This window comes from Budorcas taxicolor, chromosome 3 (assembly GCF_023091745.1).
Source record: "Budorcas taxicolor isolate Tak-1 chromosome 3, Takin1.1, whole genome shotgun sequence".
Lineage (NCBI taxonomy): Eukaryota > Metazoa > Chordata > Mammalia > Artiodactyla > Bovidae > Budorcas > Budorcas taxicolor.
In genome coordinates, this window is record NC_068912.1 from 78,095,629 (window position 1) to 78,117,393 (window position 21,765).

General features: G+C 37.9%; 1 protein-coding gene across 1 annotated transcript in view; it reads right to left on the reverse strand.

The window, feature by feature from the left end:
- The window catches only part of IL23R (interleukin 23 receptor), a 61,049-nt gene extending 43,195 nt beyond the window's left edge, over window positions 1-17,854 (reverse strand). The window contains exons 1-3 of the mRNA XM_052638176.1: window positions 17,785-17,854; window positions 13,244-13,540; window positions 6,224-6,347 (exon numbers count right to left, since the gene is read on the reverse strand). Coding sequence (XP_052494136.1) covers window positions 6,224-6,347; window positions 13,244-13,540; window positions 17,785-17,854 — 491 coding nt within the window. The remainder of the gene's footprint in view (window positions 1-6,223; window positions 6,348-13,243; window positions 13,541-17,784) is intronic.
- Between the last annotated feature and the right edge of the window lie 3,911 nt (window positions 17,855-21,765).

The window sequence follows — 21,765 nt, forward strand, 5'->3', positions numbered from 1 at the left end:
GTGAAATGCCTCTCTCTGTACATGATTTTACTGGAAAATAGAACCACAGGAGTTGGAAGTGAAACTTTGCAAATGCTGATATCTATGCAACTGCCAAAGTAGAAAATACCCTGAGAACTTCTCAGGGTATTAAAAAGAAGAACCTTTTTAAATCTGATACTACCTCAACCAGAAAATTCATTATAAGTCATCTTTTTCCTAGGGGGGAAAGGCCTTAATCATTAGTTAGAAATGGATTTCTGTAATTTTTTTCAGTTCATGGATGTGTTTTTAATTAATTGTAAGATGAACAGATGTCTGTTTTCTTTTCCAACTTGTATGTGGTTACAGGATCTCATTCTTTGAATTTGCTAGAGGAATATAATGGCAACCCACTCCAATACTCTTGCCTGGAAAATTCCATGGATGGAGGAGCCTGGTAGGCTGCAGTCCATTGGGTCGCTAGGAGTCGGACACGACTGAGCAACTTCACTTTCACGCATTGGAGAAGAAAATGGCAACCCGCTCCAGTGTTCTTGCCTGGAGAATCCCAGGGATGGGGGAGCCTGGTGAGCTGTCGTCTATGGGGTCACACAGAGACGGGCACGACTGAAGTGACTTAGCAGCAGCAGTAGCAGCATATTAATTTTTATGCTATCACTTCACTTCCTTTATGTCCTTTTTAAGATACAATAAAATTCCACTAATCTGGGCTCAATTTATTTAGAATTTGGGTTAGATTTGCCTAAGCTTGGCTATAAATTACTCTCTGTTTCAGAACAGACAGTGAAAAAAATGCCTTTTTAATATATAGGACCTTGTGTTATTATTATTCAACTTGATTGTGAAGGGAGGATACAGGAAATGTCCACTTCTAGTTATGAGAATGATCACTCGACACATGTTTATTGAGCATTTTCTAGATGCCAGGCCTCATCCCAGGCTAAAGAAATATAGCAGCAAACAAAGCAAGCAAAAATTCTTGCCCACATGGAGTTTATGTTTCTAGTTTGAATGACTTTAAAATGAGTGACTTTACTATTGATGTATGTACACCAGCTTGAAAATTAGTCTTACTTATTAGACCACATTTGACATTCCTTCTAGATAGTCATCTGCCTAAAGTTATTGTTACTTGAAAAGAAAGTAAATAAAGTTATTGCTTACGATAGCCTGTAAATGATCATTTTATGGCTTTACATTCATCTTCTCTCCCAAATCAGTCAGGTTTTGATTTTAGAATGAATCAAAAAAGTCTAGAGAGTCAGTCTTGAGTTTCACCGTAATGTTCTAACACTCTAACGTCATCTTTTTGTCAATTTATAAGTATTTCCTATTTGTGAGCCTTTTCTTATAATTTGCTTTCTTATAAGTTTTATAATACTTAGTTTTGTATTACCTATACTCATTTCTCAGGAGGCTAGGTTTTTAGCAAAGCTAAACAAATTTTCCAAGGTCACTCAGCTAGCAACTGTGGCAGATACTGTTAGATTACTAAACAGCATCCACCGTACTCCTCTCCTGGGTTCCCATCCAGATAGAGCAGATGTGTAATTCAATTCTGGCCAATGAGATGCAAGTAGAAGTCAGTGGGAGAATTTCCTTTTCCCTTCACTACTTTCCTGCCTGAAACTTGGATGAGAAGCCTAGATGTGCAGCATCCAAGGACTAGGGTCAATGCTCTAAAGACTGCAAAGAAGAAAGATAGAAAGAGCCTGGGTCCTTGGAGTACAATTGAATTAACACACTAGCTCTGCACTACCTACCACCAATGGCTTGATATAAATAAAGCCTTGTCTGTTTGGGTCATTGCACTTGGGTTTTCAGATATTTGTACCATTAAAGTCTTCTAACTGATATGTCTGTGAACTGGAAATCAAACATTAAAGTCTAAAGCTTCTGCTCTTTCCAATGGATATTTCTGATATTTTACTCTTTAATAAACCTAGTCTTTAGACTTTCAAAGTGACTTTTTGAGTACCAAGAACAGTTTCAGTCCTCATAACTACTGTAAGTAAACCTTCACTTGATAAAGTAGACATGTCCCTCAAAAACCACCATGTATAAATAATTTAGACATATATAATTGTCAATGCATTAATGGCTTTTAAAGAGATGTATAATAGTCTTATAAAATTGTGAGAACATTTTAATGATACTAAATAGGAAATTATGGGTGGTCGACAAGTGTTTTTTAAGAAACATATTTTTTCAAATTGTGTTATGTCTATTTCAAGTTTACCACACAGTCTCATTGCTAGGAATCTGAGAAGGCATATTAGCAAGATTTGAGAGAAGTAACCCATGCTCACTATGGTGACAATAATCAACAAGAAAATAGCAAATATTGACAAGAATGTGGGGAGGTTGGAATCCCAGATGGGAATGTAATGGTGTGGCTTCTTTTTTAAAATAATTTTTTAAATTAACTAATTTATTTTAAGTGGAGTATAATTACTTTCCAATGTTGTAGGGGTTTTTGCTATACGTCTACATGAATGAGCCATGGGTGCACATATGTCCCCCATCCTGAACTCCCCTGATGTGACTTCTTTAGAAAACAGTATGGCAGTATAAAAATGGGCAGAAGACCTGAATAAACATTTTTCCAGAGAAGATATACAAGTAATCAACAGGCACATGAGTAAATGCTCAACATTGCTAGTCGTTGTGTGCATGCTCAGTCGCTAGGTCATGTCTGACTCTGTGATCTCATGAACTTTAGCCCACCAGGCTCTTCTGTCCAGTGGATTTCCCAGGCAAGAATACCAGAGTGGGTTGCCATTTCCTTCAAGGGGTCTTCCTAACCCAGGGATCGAGATTACATCTCCTACATTGGCAGGCAGATTCTTTACCACGGAGCCACCTGGGAAGCCCAATGCTAATAGAGAAATGCAATTCAAAACAATAATGAGAGGGAATGCCCTGTGGTGATTCCTTGGTTAGGAATCCACACTCTCTGCCAAGGGCCTGGGTTCGATCCCAGCACAGAGAACTAAAACCCCAAAAGCTACATGGCAAGATCAAAAAAGCCCAACAGCTCTCCCTTCCACCAAATACCAATGATATATCACACCTGTCAGAATGGTTATTACCAAAAACTCTACAAATAACAAATGTTGGCAAGGATATGAGTAAAAGGAAACCTTAGTATACTGTTGGTGGGATTGAAAATTGGTGTAGCCATTATAGAAAACAGTATGGAGTTTCCTCAAAACACTAAAACTAACATATCATTCAGGAATTCCACTGCTGAATATATATTGAAAGAAAATGAAAACACTCATTCAAAAAGAGACATGCATCCTGATGTCCATATATATACAATGGAATATTATTCAGACATAAAAAAGAAGGAAATTATGCCATTTGTAACAGTGTGGTTGGACCTAGAGAGTATTATGCTCAGTGAAATAAGTCAGACAAAGAGAAATCTCTATTTTCATTTATATGCAGAATCTAAAACAAATGTATATGACAAAAAAAGAGATAGACTCACAGATATAGAAATCAAACTAGTGGTTACCAGTGGGGAGAGGAGAGAGGGAAGGGGCAAGATAGGGGTATGAGATTAAGATACAAACTATTATCTATAACATAAATAGACATCAAAATATATTGTATAGCATAGGGAAATATAACAATTATTTTGTAATGACTTTAAATGGAGTATGACCTATAAAAATATTGAATCATTATGTGGTACACCTGAAACTAACAAAATATTATAAATCAGCTATACTTCAATTAAAAAACAGTGTGGCAGTTCCTCAAAAGTTTAAACTGACTTAGCATAGGACCTCACCTTCATGGATCACAGCCTTGTTGTGGCAAAGGGGCTTGCGTAACTCATTGAAGCAATGAGCCATGCAACGGAGGGCCATGTAAGACAGACAGGTCATAGTGCAGAGTTCTGACAAAACCTGGCCCACTGGAGTAGGGAATAGCAAACCACTCCAGTGTTCTTGCCTTGAGAACATATGAACAGTACGATAAGGCAAAAAGATATGGTATAGGAAGATGAGCCTGCCAGGTCAGTAGGTGCCCAATATGCTACTGAGGAAGGGCAGAAAAGTAGCTCCAGAAAGAATGAAGAGGTTGGACCAAAGCGGAAACCACGCTCAGCTGTGCATGTGTCTGGTGGTGAAAGTGAAATCCGATGCTGTAAAAAACCATATTGCATAAGAGTTGAAATTTTAGATCCATGAATCAAGGTAAGTTGGACGTGGTCAAGCAGGAGATGGCAAGAGTGAACGCTGACATTTTAGGAATCAGTGAACTAAAATCAACGGGAATGGCAAATTTAATTCAGATGACAATTATATCTACTACTGTGAGCAAGAACACCTTAGGAGAAATGGAGTAGCCCTCATAGTCAACAAAAGAGTTCAAAATGCAGTATTTGGATGCAATCTCAAAAACAACAGAATGATCTCAGTTCGTTTGCAAGGCAAACCATTCAACATCACAGTAATCCAAGTCTATGCCCCAAGCACTAACACCAAAGAAGCTGAAGTTGAATGGTTATATGAAGGCCTACAAGACCTTCTGGAACTAACACCAAAAAAAGATGTCCTTTTCATCATAGGGGCCTGCAATGCAAAAGTAACAAGTCAAAAGATAACTGAAGTAATAGGCAAGTTTGGCCTTGGAGTACAAAATGAAGCAGAGCAAAGGCTAGCAGAGTTTTGCCAAGAGAACACACTGGTTATAGCAAACACCCTCTTCCAAAAACACAAGAGATAACTCTACACATGGACATCACCTAACGGTCAATACTGGAATCAGACTAATTATATTATTTATAGCTGAAGATGGAGAAACTCTATACAGTCTGTAAAAACAAGACCAGGAGCTGACTGTCATATCATCAGGCTCATATCATCATTTCCTTATGGCAAAATTCAGGCTTAAATTGAAGAAAGTAGGGAAAACCCCTAGACCATTCAAATATGACCTAAATCAAATCCCTTATGGTTATACAGTAGAGGTGATAAATAGTCAAGGGATTAGATATGGTAGACAGAGCGCCTGAAGAACTATGGATAGAGGTTCGTGACATTGTACACAAGTTCAGTTCAGTCACTCAGTCGTGTCCGACTCTTTGTGACCTCAAGAATCACAGCACGCCAGGCCTCCCTGTCCATCACCAATTCCCGGAGTTTATTACTTTCATTCAATTATTGATTTCAGTTTTAAAGCTGAAAGTCCTGTGTCCTGATAGCTCCCAAGCCAGGGAAGATGGTTGGTATATATAGACACCAAATTTAAGATTTGGGGTTCATTATTAATACTATCTTCCATGAATTTAGCGCTAACTCTGGATCTGGTATTACTTTGCTGACAAAGTCAAAGGTATGGTTTTTCCATATGTGGAATATGGATATGAAAGTTGGACTATAAAGAAAGCTGAATGCCAAAGAATTGATGCTTTTGAACTGTGGTGTTGGAGAAGACTCTCGAGAGTCTCTTGTACTGCAAGGAGATCCAACCAGTCCATCCTAAAGGAAATCAGTCTTGAATACTCATTGGAAGGACTGATGCTGAAGCAGAAACTCCAATACTTTGGCAACCTGATGCGAAGAACTGACTCATTGGAAAAGACCCTGATGCTGGGAAAGATTGAAGGCAGGAGGAGAAGGGGAAGACAGAGGATGAGATGGTTGGATGGCATCACCAACTCAATAGACATGAGTTTGAGCAACTTCTGGCAGTTGGTGATGGACAGGGAAGCCTGGCATGCTGCAGTACACGGGGTCGTAGAGTCAGACACGACTGAGCGACTGAACTGTACTGATGGACCTGGCATGGTGATTCACACTTTAAAAGTCAAATTCCACTTAAACAGAATTAACCTATCCATTAGGTTCTATTTTCAAGCCTATTTTAAAGATAAAGAAATGACAATTTGGAGAGTTTAAGTGCCTAAATCCTAGAAGGAGGAGAGAGCTGAGATTCAAGCAAAGATCCTTTTAAAACTGTGCTGTATCACATTAGGTCCTTGCCCAGTCACCTCCAATGAGTAAAAACAGCATAAAGATTATGGAACATATTACCTCACAGGGTGAAAATATCAATGGCCTGAAAAGTGTTTTGGTGGATTCCTTGATCGATATTAGGGAGTTGGGGATAGTAAAGATGCATTTAACATTTGAGGCAGATTTCTTGGATCCCTGCTGGAGGCACAGCACTGGCTGAACTGGAGTGGAATTGCTCAGGACAGACTGTTGAGGAAGGAACCTACCTCTTCACGTACACCACATACTTTGTGTCTATGTAGGTGGGCCTCCCAGGGTTCCAGGTACAAGTCATGTTGCCTGAATATTCATAAATGACACAGGTTACTTGGTCAGGTACATCTGGTGGATCTGCAACAAAATATATCACTTAGGAGCCACCACAGAAACATCAAGGTTTTTTATAGTTAGTTGATAATCATTCCATTTTATTTGGAAAACCAGGTCAATCAGCACTTGCCCCATTCCACCCCTTCCAGCTCACATTCCAGCCCATTTTGCCCTGAAACGTTGCTGCTTTCCTTCACATACTTTACTATATTCCCTCTTTGGGGATACTAAGGTGATAAGTTCTTCCCATCCAAAAGAATTCCGCCCCAAATTCTCTTCCCTCAGCTGTCAGTATATCTTTCTCCTTTTCACAATAGCTTTTTTCATTTTTGAAGTCCATTATGAGCGACTGAACAGAACTGAACTGAACTGATACTGGTCTTTTTCCTCAGTTCCCATATACTTTTGAATCCCAAACAATCAAGATTCAGACCCACAATTCCACCAAAACCACTGTTGTTAAGGTCATCAATGCCTTTCTAATCCACAAATCCCATGATTTCTTTATGGTCATCATTGAACTTGAATCTGCAAAATTTGCTATTTTGGTCTTTCCCACCTTGAAATCCAACCAGTCCATTCTAAAGGAGATCAGTCATGGGTGTTCATTGGAAGGACTGATGCTAAAGCTGAAACTCCAACACTTTGGTCACCTCATGTGAAGAGTTGACTCATTGGAAAAGACTCTGATGCTGGGAGGGATTGGGGGCAGGAGGAGAAGGGGACGGCAGAGGATGAGATGGCTGGATGGCATCACCGACTCGATGGATATGAGTTTGAGTGAACTCCAGGATTTGGTGATGGACAGGGAGGCCTGGCATGCTGCGATTCATGGGGTCGCAAAGAGTCAGACACGACTGAGCGACTGAACTGAACTGAACTGAACCTTGAAATCTCTCTGCCTTTTGGCTGTTGTGAAAGTGCTCTCCATGTTTACCCTCTACTCTAGCATTCCAATGTAAGGGGAGCAGGTTTGATCCTGGGTCAGGGAACTAAGATCCCACATGCCTCAGGGTGAAGCCAAAAAGAAAAAAAAAGTTTGATAGTCATACATACATACTCAACCTTTAAAAGAAAGGAAATTCTGACCCATGCTACAACATAGATGAACTTCGAAGACATTATGCTAAATAAAATAAGCCAGCCACAAAAGGACAAACACTATATGACTCTATTTATAGGAGATGTCTAGAACAGTTGAACTCTCAGAGACTGAAAGTAGAATGGTGGTGGCCAAGGGTTGAGGAGTTGGGAGAAATGAAGGGTTGTTGTATTGGGTACAGAGTTTCGGTTTTGCAAGATGAAAAAAGTACTGGAAATGGATGGGGGTGATGGTTGCGCAATGAGGTCAATGTGTATATACATCACTGGCATTCATAGAACTGTACACTTAAGAATCTTTTAAAAAGTACATTTCACTACAGTAAAGAAAGATTAAAATTTTTTAGGCATTCACAGAATTCTATTTCTAGTTTCTTTTTCTCTCTTCTCCCATGCCTTCAACTCTTTCTCTGAATGGCCAAATTTTGGAGAATATTATTAATTTTTGACTGCTACCATCCTTCCTTTTAAGAACTGACATCTTCCTCATTCCTAACCTCATCCCCACTCCAACCCTGTGCCAAGGGTTGTGCCTTGACACACAGAACTGTGCCCTTGACCTAGTCTGCCTGATCGAGTATTTCCATTGGGAATGAACCCGTGACCCAAGACGAACCAATCAGAATTATCCAAGGAACTTTTTCTGGGGCTACTGTAGAAGATGTGCTTTCTCCCTGCCTTAATTTACTGTCTCTGAGTGTCATGTAAGCTATGGGCTGTTGATGGCCATCTTGCTGTCATAGTGAAACAGTCTATTTAACAATGAAGCCAGCACAGGGGAAAACAAAACCCAAGAGATGAGAAAAGATGAGAGAGTTCTGTTGGAGCCCTTGGAGCTTCTAAAGCCTATGAAACCCCAACAAATATAGAACAGCATCTGGAATTTTCAGATACATCATCCAGTAATAAATTACCAAGAATCAAGATCAAAAAAGAAGTATGGAAATACTAAGCATTTACCATATGCTCACTTTTTAGGGATGACTCTCTCAGCTTGTGCCTACTTGTGCAATACTGCCTGGGAAACTGATTACTCAAAAAATGATATGAAAAATGAAAGGATGAAACTAATACAACATTGTTAATCAGCTATAAAATAAAAATTAAACAAACCAAAAAATAAACCAATAATTCTGTCCTGTTAAGGAAAGAAGAAAAATGAAAGTATGGGGCCTCAGAACAAATAAAAATACAGACATTTATGCACCTGAAATTATACCCAAAGATTTAGCTTAAACATAGATATATTCCTGTACTTCATCTATAAATCATCTACCAAAAATAATACTTATAAAATAAGAAATACATATATGGAAAAAATTTATCTTCATTACAAACTGAACCAGTAATAGATGTCATTTAAAACTATCAAATTGGCAAGGTTTTTGAAAAATGGTCATCCTTAGTGTTGAAATGGACTCAAGGAATCCTCTAACACACTGCTGGTGGAAATGCAAATTGGAACAACCTTTATCATAATCTGTAAAGCAGGAGTAATATCTTGCAACCGAGCAATTTTACATCTAGGAAAATTTTAGCATCCTTACTAAAATGTTCATAGATACACAAAAATATTTGGCTAAATTTTAGCATCCTTACTAAAATGTTAATAGATACACAAAAATATTTGGCTAAATTTTAGCATCCTTACTGAAATGTTCATAGATACACAAAAATATTTGGCTAAAAGGGTTTGCCTCTTAAAGTGTTGTTCATAATAATGGAAGAATTGGAAACCAGCTTAATTTCCCAAAATACATTCCTGAAATACAACCAAAAACAAAGTTATTGAAGACAATATAAGTATCTGGCCTTGGAAGCAACTCAAAATATGTTTAATTAAATAAGTAAGAGCCATATGATAAAATGAAAAAATAAGTTACAAAATAGTATAGTATAGTGGTCTCATTTGAGAGACAGAGAGATAAAGGGGTAGCAAGAGAGAGAGAGACAGAGAAACAGAGAAAAGAGGCAGAGACACACACACAGAGAAAGAGACTGAAACTAGAAAGACATATTCCAAATTATTGAAGATGGAGTCTGCTAGTAGTAAGATTATAAGATTACAGAAATGATGGGTATTTCTTTTTTGTTGGTCCAAAATGTTAAATAAAAACATTCTACATGAATGCAGTTTGATTTAATGATTTAAAAACGTATTTTCAGACAGTAAGAACATACTAAAGTGCTTTAAAACATTTTGATGAGTTGTATCATCAAACTGCAGTGGGGGAGAAATTGGGCTCCAAGTAAGATAAAATAAATCTTTAAGTTTTGCTTGAGCCTTTAGGAGGTAGGTGTAGAAACATAAATTTAAATCATTTTGGATACTGACTGACTTGGGGTCCTTCAGTGATTTGTGCTAAAGTTATTTTTTCCCTCTAGTTTCACAGTATCTTTGATTTGGCCATCATAAAAGACAACTGTCAGTCTTTTGGGCTACGTTATTCCACAGCATTTTCTTTGAAGTGAATACTCAGGGTTATGTCTGGTAGCTAATTAACTTTGTAAAAGAGCAAATAGATTAAACACTTATGTGCAAATAAACATGCTATTTGTTAATATGAAGCTATGTAAAGATGGGAATGTGAATATAGATATAAAATAAGACCAAATTGTTTTTAGATTCCATTGTGTGTGCTTAGTCGCTTAGTCATGTTGGACTCTTTGCAACCCCATTGGACCGTAGCCCTCCAGGTTCCTCTGTCTGTGGGATCCTTGGGCAAGAATACTGGAATGGGCTGTCATTTCCTTCTCCAGGTATCTTCCCAATCCAGGGATTGAACCCTCATCTCCTGTATCTCTTGCATTGCAAGCAGATTCTTTACCTGCTGGGTTATTAAATGTCTGTGGGTAAAAACCTGCTGTACAGCCAGATACGAGAGAATACTCTGCTCTCTCCTGCCCATCACATATCTCCCCTCCTACTGGGTCCCTTACTATTCACAAGCCATGTTTCTTATTAATTCAAAGTTTAGCCAAGGATCGTTTTCAACTGAGGGCTTCTTGACAGCAGAGTCTGTGATCCCCTCCTCTCTGAATTGCTATCGTTTAACACATTTTTGGTGCATACTAACCACTAAGTAAAGTGTATTTCATGGCTTGATTGGTTTGATTAATAAAATGATAATGAAGAGAATTTAAAATGAAAAGAAAGACAATGCTTCTGGCAAAGATCTCTTCATAATTCCTTACCCAAAGAGTGCACAGACTGGCCTATTGTGTCACTAATAAGACTGAGTAGCAATGTTAAAGACGACTTTTCAGGGCCTTTTATTGGATAATAAGTCTACTTTCATCAGATGATAAGTAGAGATCAAAGATGATTAAAATTCAAGTTCGATATATTTAAACTTTTTAATGATTCAGTGGAAATATGACTGTTTCATGAATAGTTTAATTTGGTATTTTTAAAGGAATAGAGAAATCTTAAAGTGTTTTATTCCAGGACTGGTGTGACTCTGATAGAATACTTTTCATGATATGTGTACACTTACAGATAGCAATCTAAGAAGTCTAAGATTATGGCTAAAAATGAAACTGTGATAATAGTTTGTATTTCACAAATTACACATCAAAGTATGGAACTTTTAATGTTTGGATATCTTTTTAGGAAAAGCAACGACTCCTTTATCTTCTCTTTCTTTTGTATGATTTGTCTCCAGTCTAAAAAAATGCACATAATCATTTTGTTCAGAACAGTGATGATAAGTTGACACGGTAAAGCTCACAGGAAGAGTATCCTGTAATCAAAGTGATCCAGTGAAAGCAGTGTGATTTCTAGAATACCACAAAAACCCTCAAAAACCTCTACTTGACCTACTTCAATAGGAAGTTTTGTTTACTAAGAATGTAGAGCCCAAGAACATGGGGGTTCTTGAACTCAGGGCTTTGAGTAAATTCTTACATGGCAGTTACACTTTCACACTCATAACCAGAGATCTATGTAAAAAGTTCCCAAATCACAGAGTAAACAAGTGGAAAGGGTAATGTTCTTTCTAAGCAGCTGTCAGCAGAAAATGTAAGTGCTTCTAACGTGTTGTCCTAGAAGGGAGGAAAAGGCCATTCCCTGGCCCTGAAAGAGCCTGGTGGTTGTGTTTGGGGGCAGGAGGCCTCAGCCAACCCTGGAGAGTGGTTGGGCATCACTGGTCACTCAAACTGCAACACAGGGAAGGAGGCCACACTTCCGCCTCCTTTCTTACTCTGACTTAAAATTAAAACTAACCTTTCCCCACAACCATGACAGTTGCTCATTTGTTCTCCAGTGAAATATTCTCTCAACAACCCACCCCCCAACCATCAAGGATAAGTAGGAATGTAACTAAGCAAGAGGGTTACTCTTGTTTCCTGAGGATGCGGACAAGCTAAGAAGTCCTCAGACATCAGATAAGATGTCTACTTGTGGTTTCAGTTTCCACAATTTAGGGCAAGTTTAGCATGTTATTATTATTTTAAGGCCTAAATTTTTTCTTTAACTCCAAAACCTATTAATTTCCTTCCTCAGTTCACCTCTGCTACTTCCTACAGCTCTTCTTTGTTGAAGCAAGGAGGTCAAGTGCCCAGCAGGACAATGGCCTTACTTTAAAGAAAAAAGCCTCCTTCTCAGACACTCCCTTTAGGGACAGGTAGAGGTTGCCAGGTGGACTTGGTCTGTCTAGGTGAGGACTGGAGATGAGGAAGAACTCAGATTGGATTCTTGAAAGTATGGAGAAAGGGAACGTAGCAAAGCCCCAAAGCCCTCTATCTTTCACTAAAAATGGGCCCAGATGCTGTAGGGAATGAAACTCTAGATTAAACCAGTACTGAAGTTACTGATTTTTCTTTTGTAATAGTAGAACGAAGAATTAAGTGTATAATTATACAGGCCAGCCCATATTACTACAGTAACTTAAACACTTTCAGGATACTATGAACACACATTGAAGTTAGCAAATGTTTTTAAAATTAACAATTCATTTTTTTCTTAATAATTATAGCAACAAACACAATGATTCACAATTGGGGCAGTGGCATTAGGAGCAGGGAATTGTATCAAAATCACCCCATGTTTTATCAAAAGGCTCCATTTAAAAGGGCTCAGGCACATTAATATTATAGTTTAAAGTATATAATACACTTTTAAATAAGTTATTGAAATTTGATGTTTACCATGACCAATATGATTAGCTTCATTTTACAGACATGGAATTGAGGCACAGACTGGTTAAGCAACTTTCCTGAAGTCACACAGCTGGTAAGAAATATAGCAGAGATACAAAGCTAGTATCGCAACTGTTTTTTCCTTCCGAAATCTTAGCCTCAAAATTTCTCAATGAACTCTCCTTCAAGGTTGATATTAGTTTGGAAAACAATGTGAAGTGAAAAATAGTTGAACATAAAAACACTGAAAATCTGAGGGTGCTGCCTTTCACATACCTGAAAACCTGTGTTCGGCCACGCTAGTGTTAAAAAATTGTATTTTGAATATGTTGGCAACATTGAAAAGTTTGTAGAGTTCACATTGAAAATTTACACTTCTATCTTCTTTGGAAGAACCAAAAGATCTAAGAATACTGAATCCTCAGAGATGCTGAAGCTGGACACTGTGCTCAGTAAACTATCCATGTGTTTTCCTCTCTGCACAGATTCCACCAGCTTCTTAATGCAACATTTCACCAACCTGGCTCCTGGAGACATTCAAATTTGCAATACCTACATTAAACTAACAGAAGAAGTGAAGTATATTAATTTGCCTCCGTTTTTAGACAGTATTGGTAGTTACCAGTTAATTGTTAGGCTAACTTTCACTTGGCTTTTGAATGTACCCCAACACTTACATCCAGAAGAAATGTCTTTTCCACATATCAGTGTCTCTGGAAAATATCTGGAACATTCAGCAGTACAGTACACAAAGGCTTGTGGCTCCACAAAGTTGTTATACCAAAGGCGAGCTGTTGTTTTATTGATTCTTGTGATATGAAATCTTTCTTTGATGCCATTTTTATAAAAATAAAGTTTCCTTGGTTGGCAGTTCTTAATTGCTGCTTGGCAATATATAGAGATATTCATACCCATCTTAAAAATTGTGGCAGGTTCTACCCAGATGTGTCCAGAGCAGTTTATATTTGTAATCCCTGGAAAACAAATAGATAAAACAATTAATTCCATGTAAAACATTAAAACCAGATACACAGAAGAATATGCTTTGCATTTAAAATTGTTTTTGACTAATGGAAGAGTTAGACTGTGAAGAAGGCTGAGCGCCGAAGAATTGATGCTTTTGACCTGTGGTGTTGGAGAAGACTCTTGAGAGTCCCTTGACTGCAAGGAGATTCAACCAGTCCATTCTGAAGGAGATCAACCCTGGGATTTCTTTAGAAGGAATGATGCTAAAGCTGAAACTCCAATACTTTGGCCACCTCAGGCGAAGAGTTGACTCATTGGAAAAGACTCTGATGCTGGGAGGGATTGGGGGCAGGAGAAGAAGGGGACGACAGAGGACGAGATGGCTGGATGGCATCACTGACTCGATGGACACGAGTCTGAGTGAACTCCGGGAGTTGGTGATGGACAGGGAGGCCTGGCGTGCTGCGATTCATAGGGTCGCAAAGAGTCGGCTATGACTGAGCGACTGAACTAAACTGAACTGAATGGATTAATTAGTCAAATATTCCATTCAAAATAATCCAGTCAAAATAATTAGATTGCAGCCATGAAATTAAAGATGCTTACTCCTTGGAAGAAAAGTTATGACCAACCTAGACAGCATATTGAAAAGCAGAAACATTACTTTGCCAATAAAGGTCCATCTAGTCAAGGCTATGGTTTTTCCAGTGGTCATGTATGGATGTGAGAGTTGGACTATAAAGAAAGCTGAGTGCTGAAGAATTGATGCTTTTGAACTGTGATGTTGGAGAAGACTCTTGAGAGTCCCTTGGACTGCAAGGAGATCCAACCAGTCCATCTTAAAGGAGATCAGTCCTGGGTGCTCACTGGAAGGACTAATGTTGAAGCTGAAACTCCAATACTTTGGCCACCTGATGCAAAGTGCTGACTCATTTGCAAAGACCCTGATGCTGGGAAAGATTGAGGGCCGGAGGGGAAGGGGATGACAGAGGATGAGATGGTTGGATGGCATCACCGACTTGATGGACATGGGTTTGGGTGGACCCCGGTAGTTGGTGATGGACGGGGAGGTTTGGCGTGCTGCAGTTCATGGGGTTGCAAAGAGTTGGACACGTCTGAGCGACTAAACTGAACTGAATGGAATAATTTCCACTGGAAAAGAGTTTTAGGACTCAGTGTATCCTTTAATTGCTTAGCTTATCAGTGTATTTTTTATCATTAGGACTCAGTGTATCATTTAGTTGCTTAGCTAATCATTGGGTTTTTACCATGTTCTGTTGATGTTCGACAGCATTACACAAGCCTAGAGTTAGCTTTCAGCTTTTCAGCTTCTCTAGCAGTCTAAAGTGCAAATATAATTAGCTCTTCTATTTTGAAGGTGAGGAATGAGGCATTTTGAGGCTACCTTATGTTTCAAAGGTAATATTAGAAATAACAATTGGTAGTGAAGAATCCAAACCCCATTCTTCAGCTACTGTCTTTCCTTCTTTTATAGATAAGGGCTACTTTTATTAGAAAATTATGAGCTTAATGAGTGAAATCATACTCGTACTAGTTGCAAAAATTTATTGTTTGACCATCACTTAAAATTCATCATTAATTTAAAAATATGAGGAAATGTTCAGAATATATTTTTAAGTTGAAAAGCAAGTTGCAAAATAAAATATTTAATATATGCTCGATGTTAAGAATAAATAAATGAATTAAAGATACACTAAGATATTATCAATGATAATCTGTGTGTTAATTTTTATTTTTAATTGAATATTTCTGTGTTTTAAAAATTATATAATAATGTATTATTTTTATAGCCAAAAGACAATAAAGGCATTTTCATGAACTCAAATGACAATGTAATGCAATATCAATTAAGTTAAATTCACATCAAGGAAAATTCATTGTAGGGTTTTTCTAAATATTCTAAATTCTAAGCATTAGAATATCTTAAAACCTTATCAAAGTGATAATTAAAGGCCAGTATTTAATTGTAAAAGTCCTTATCTTTAGAATTCAAAGCTTAAAAATTAACTTTTATATTATAAATATAATTGAATATGTCCATTTATGTAGCATTCACATATAAATTATAAATATTCAAATGTTGAAGTAGTGATAAAAATAATTCCATCATTACCAATAGGAATTTGAAGCCAAAGACATGAAAAGAAGTTTTAAGAAAGGATCTGACTGCTTTGCCATGCTGAGTCACTGTCCAACTCTTTGTGACCCCATGGACTGTAGCCTGCCAGGCTCCTCTGTCCATAGATATCTCCAGGCAAGAATACTGGAGTAGTTTGCCTTGCCCTCCTCTGGGTGATCTTCCCAACCCAGGGATCAAACCCACATCTCTTATGTATCCTGCATTGACAGGCGTTCTTTACCACTAGCGCCACCTGGGAAGCCCCTACTGTTTTAAAGAAGTTCAACAATTCAAGTTCAGAGAAACTGTTTCTTCAGCACCTTAAAAAATATGTGAATACTATCATGAAACGTGAGTAGTGTTTAAGAATACACAGAAAATATTAAAAGTGTCAGAAGACTTCAAATTTGGATAAATGTTGTTTTGGTTTTAAAAAATAGAATAAAAAAGAACCCCAGAAACACCGGACTGCTAAGCTTCACAACATTTGGGAATGAATTAGTAAGTCAATGATTTTTCAGTACCTAGAAAAAGAAATCAGTAATCGGCAGGAGTCAACTTGGATAATGTAAGAATAAGTCATACAAAAGTATGTTAATTTCTCTTTTTAATATGTTAAAATAAGTCATACAAAATATGTTAATTTGGAGGGTATTGGTCAGAAAAATGCTAAACATAGTGTATATTTTTTTTAATTTCAGCAAAACTATTTAAAAGGGGGTAAAATATCATTCTAGTAGAAAATTTGGAAAAGATAGTAAAAATATTACAGCAGATTGAATAATTTCTAATGAACACCTGGAAAGTCTCTAATGCCATGTCATATGGACTTGTCTTATTTCTCTATACTTCATATTAATCACTCAGATGTATAAATGGGCTTCCCTGGTGGCTCAGATGGTAAAGAATCTGCCTGCAATGCAGGAGACCTGAGTTTGAACCCTGGATTGGGAAGATCCCCTTGAGAAGGGAATGACTACTCACTCTAGTATTCTTGCCTGGAGAATTCCATGTATAAACAGAAGTCTGACTTATCATTTGCATATTTCCAGAAGCTGGAAAAAGTAAATGATAAATGATGTCTTCTTTCTACGAAACCTTCTTGGATACTGTTGGTCTGACTCTGGAAGTGTCTGATATCTGCTGGAGGGATTCTAGTTCTCATGGTGGGACTACTATATGTCTAATATAAGTTTGTCCCAACCTGCAGAAGATAGTTTTGCTTTTGTCACTATTCTGAGTAAGTTGCATGATTTGCAAAGCTTTCTTCAAGATCTTGATGTTGCTTGTGTGTGCGTGCATGCTCAGTCACTCAGTCGTGTACAACTCTTTGCAACCCTATGGACTGTAGCCTGCCAGGTTGTCATGGCCTCCTCCAGGGAATCTTCCCTACCCAGGGATTGAACCAGCATCTCCTGCATCTCCTGCACTGACAGGCGAATTCTTTCACCACTGAGCCACATGGGAAGCCCGTGGTGTTGCTTATCTCTTAGTAAATGAGTCCCTCTTGCCTGTCCAGGATGCTATGCCCCCAATAGAAACTCTCAAGAGCCAATGGCTGTCCTGCCTGTACTTCTGATGATCTCCCACCTCCCACTCTTAAAAGCTGTGTATGCCTTTGTCATAATGCCAGCTGCTTGTGTGAATTACAAAATAAGAATAATAATAGCACATAATACTACTGCACAAAGTTGTTATGAGGAAGACAAGGCTTAGCACAGCACCTAATACAGAGTAATCATCAATAAGTTGTTTGTGGAATTGAATAAAATTCAAATGTTTGATGAGTTATATAAGTTAAAAATGTTCAAAGACAGATTATGCCAAACCAAAATAATAAACTCCTTGTGGAAATGTTGATATTAGAATTAGACCACTTCATGGAAATTTTGATGTAAGAATTAGACCTCTGTCAAGATGCTTGGTAAAGGAATCCTGCATTAGGAGGGAGGTTGGACTCACATTTCATTCCACATAATTTTATGTGCATATAATTTTTCCCAATATAATAATTTTTATCCTTCAGATATTCAAGCATAATGTCATGAACCTAATAAACACTCAGTATTTTATTTGAATAAAAAATAACAATAGGTACTCAAAATACTATACCTCCATGACACCAACTGAAGCATATGTAGAGAGCTATTACCACATCCCAATGAATTGTGACCTGGTTCATGCCTGAAAGCAGAAAAAATTCTTTGTCGCTCTCTAGAAAAATATGAAAAATGTTTAAACTGTAATATTTTAATAAAATACTAAAAGGCATAACATTTTTTCTAGCAGTTGTTTTTCATGAGAAACTTTAATTAGGAAGAAAGGAATGAAGGAAGAAAGGATGGGAAGGGAGAAGGAAACAGGGCAAAGAAGAGTCACTGGGGTGTGAAGAGGTATAATAAGGTGGAGGAGTAAAGCAAAAGAATGGAATCTTATACTCTTCAAAAATCAGTGTGAATTACCTTCATAGTACATTTTGACCCTTGATGAAATATAATTCCTCCTGATCTTGTCTCTCTCATCAGAAATCTCTTTCTGCTCTAACTCATGATCATCAAGCCTTCTCCTGACCAGGTTCACATGTCTATCAAGCTCCAGAAATATTAGTTTTTCAGGAAAACCCAAAAAGGTCAGAACTTCCAGAAAAGAAAAGCATTCAAAATGAAGAAAGAGGAAGTGAGACAAAACCTTATATGTTATCACCAGTTAGATTTATAGAAATCCCCTTTATCTGCAGAAAGTTCAAAAGAAGCACATTATAGAAATTCCAAACAATATTGCCATTAATTTACATCTGGAGTAACATTATTCAGTTAAACAGTTACATGCATTGTTAAATAATTAAGTTATTCAATATCAGCATTATTCAGTTATTTTTATCTGTTCAATTAAACCTGAGCCTTTCATATAAAACAACAAAAACTCATAACTCATCAAATGGCACACAATATTTCATTTTTAAAAACTGAGGTCCCCAATGACTTATGAATATAAAGATCCCTTTCATGATTTGTTAACAATAGTAGATCTTCTCTTTGTAAACAATAGGCAAAAGGAATTCTGAAATATTCCTAGTTAGGAGTTAACTACTCACCTAATATAATATACACAATAATATCATTTAAAGTGATATGATGTTAGATAATATCACAGATTCAGCTTCTATCATAACTCTGTATGAAATATCATAAAACTCATGAGAGAAGACAACTTGGCCCATGGATTTCCAAAAGGAAATATAGCTGTTTTTGAGTATTCAGAGATCATTATCTCTTTACCTTACGACCTGTTTGAAGCACATAATTCCCCCTCAGAGCCAGGCTGCTGCCCTCGTGTCGGCGTCACGTCTTCTTTCCTCACTGCTGCCTGTCAATGATCACTTCAGGTTTTCAGTGGTGAGGCAAATGGAAATATCTACAAAGCTCCGACCTACATTTCAGATTCTTGAAGAGGAACTCAAAACTGTCCAACTCAAAATGACTGGTTCTTATGTCATTAATTGGGAAAACCCAGATTACTGAAAGTGAACTACTTTGTCAGTACTTTTTTTTTTTTCCTCACCTTAATGTGAAATAATCTCATCCAAGAAACAGAACACATATTTATGTTTAATCTATCAAAATCTTTGACACCAAAGATACAATGTTTAGTTTTAATTTGCAACCAACATTGATATCCATTATAAATCCATTACTGAAGAAAAGAAAGTTTAAAAGCTACTATTGACCATTCATTTATTTAATAAGCATTTTTGAGCATCTCATATGTGCCAGGTATTGTTTGGGGCATTAAAGATATAAAGGTGATTAACTACAGAACAGCTGCTTTATATATTGCATTGTTTATAATGATAAAATTATAGATCAGTGGCTTTAAACTATTTATTCATGGTTTAACGGGATTCTAAAGTGAAAGTCCTTCAGTCATGTCCGACTGTTTGCAACCTCATGGACTATACAGTCCGTGGAATTCTCCAGGCCAGAATACTGGAGTGGGTAGTCTTTCCCTTCTCCAGGAGATCTTCCCAACCTGGGGATTGAACCCAGGTCTCCCACGCTGCAGGCAGATTCTATACCAGCTGAGCCACTAGGAAAGCCCTAACAGGATCCTAAGACCAAATTTAAAAAAAAGTATCAATTATGTGGTTAGTTTCTAGGAAGCATCACCAGGAGACCTTGTGGCACACCTTTTCTTCTCACCTCCTTATTTGTTCTACATGAGTATCTTTTCACTCTTCGTTCAGCTTTCTATTATAAATGACAGTTAATTTACTCATTTCCTCCACAGTGAATTTCTTGAAGTCAGAAACTCCATATTGTCTTTTTAGTTTTTGTATCTTTAGTCCGTAGCACATTAGAATATTCTGGGGGAATATTTAAACATTCCTATGCTCAAAATTATTGTACCCAATGAAATCAGAATTTCTGTAAGTGGAAGCTGAGCATCAATATTTTTTAAAAGCCTCTCCTGGTGATTATAACGAGCAGTCAGAGCTGGGGACCACCAGAATACACGAATAAGAGTGTCTTTGATTGTCAACTGGGTTTTAATGACTAGTAACAATTTTCTAAACTATGAAGAAGGGTATGGGAAAACATTTCACATACCAAGAACAGTGGTTTGGGACTGGCAAGTTGTTTCTGTAGGCTGAAGGATTTGAGCTGGAAAAATTAGATCAGTGGCAGAATATAATGGGCTTTGTATTCCTGTCCGTCCTCCACGCACTCAGGTGCACATCACCACCTGACTGTTGCTGGTCAGGCTGTTGTTCAGTTGGTCGGTTGTGTCCAAATCTTTGCGACCTCATGGACTGCAGCATGCCAGGCCTTCCTGTCCTTCACTATCTCCAGGAGTTTTGCTCAAACTTATGTCCATTGAATTGATGATGCCATCCAACCACTTCATCCTCTGTCACCCCTTTCTCCTCCTGCCCTCAATCTTTCCCAGCATCAGGGTCTTTTCCAATGAGTTGACTGTTTGCATCAGGTGGCCAAAATATTGGAGCTTCAACTTCAACGTCAGTCCTTCCAATGAACATTCAGTGTTGATTTCCTTTAAGGTTGACTAGTTTGATCTCCTTGCCCTCCAGGGGATGCTCAAGAATCTTCTCCAGCACCACAGTTTGAAAGCATCCATTCTTCAATGCTCAGCCTTCTTTATGATCCAACTCTCACATCCATACTTGACTGCTGGAAAAAACATAGCTTTGACTCTATGGACCTTTGTCAGCAAAATAATGTCTCTGCTTTTTAATATGCTGTCTAGGTTTGTCATAGCTTTCTTCCAAGAAGCAAGCATCTTTTAATTTCATGGCTGCAGTCACCGTCCACAGTGATTTTGGAGCCCAAGAAAATAAAGTCTGACACTGTTTCCATTATTGCCCCATCTATTTGTCATGCTCGGCAGGCTACACAGCTGAAAGAAACCAAACAACAACAACAACAACAAAACCCCAACTTCCTTTATCTGAAAGTGTCAGAGATAACAAAGGTTGTTAGGCAGAGAAATTCATAATCAAGTTGGATCTTAGAAAGATATTTCTAATTACTGCATGGAGAATTGGATGAGGATAAAGAATCCAGTTAGGAGGCTATGGAAGAGCAGAGGCTGATGAAGACCTAAGGCAAAGCAAAGGCAGTGAGAACTGAGAGGAGGAAACACACATGAGAGCTCCGGGAAGTCCCACTCAACAGGAGTTGTGCAATGAACAACCTGTGTGTGGGGCTAAGAATTCAGGAGCACAGGGCTTGACTCTGGTGGCCATTTTGCTGACTCAGTAAATAACAGTATTAACTGAGCACACAAAAGTGAGGGTGGGGAAGTAATGAATTTGGTTCTGATCATGCTGATTTGAAGGGGCCTCCAGCATGTTCAGAGAAGACTGTCTCGTAGGCTGTTGGAGACACTGGTAAACTTGAGAGAGAGGTTTGAGCTGGAGATCTAAATTTAGAAGATTTCAGCATGTCAGTAGTATTAAAGGTAAAATTAGAAAAAGAGAATTCAGAGAGAACATCCAGAGAGATAAGGGAAAGGAGCAGGAGGCCAGAACCAGAAAATCCTGACCAAAGGACAGAAGAGATACAGGAAGAAGTG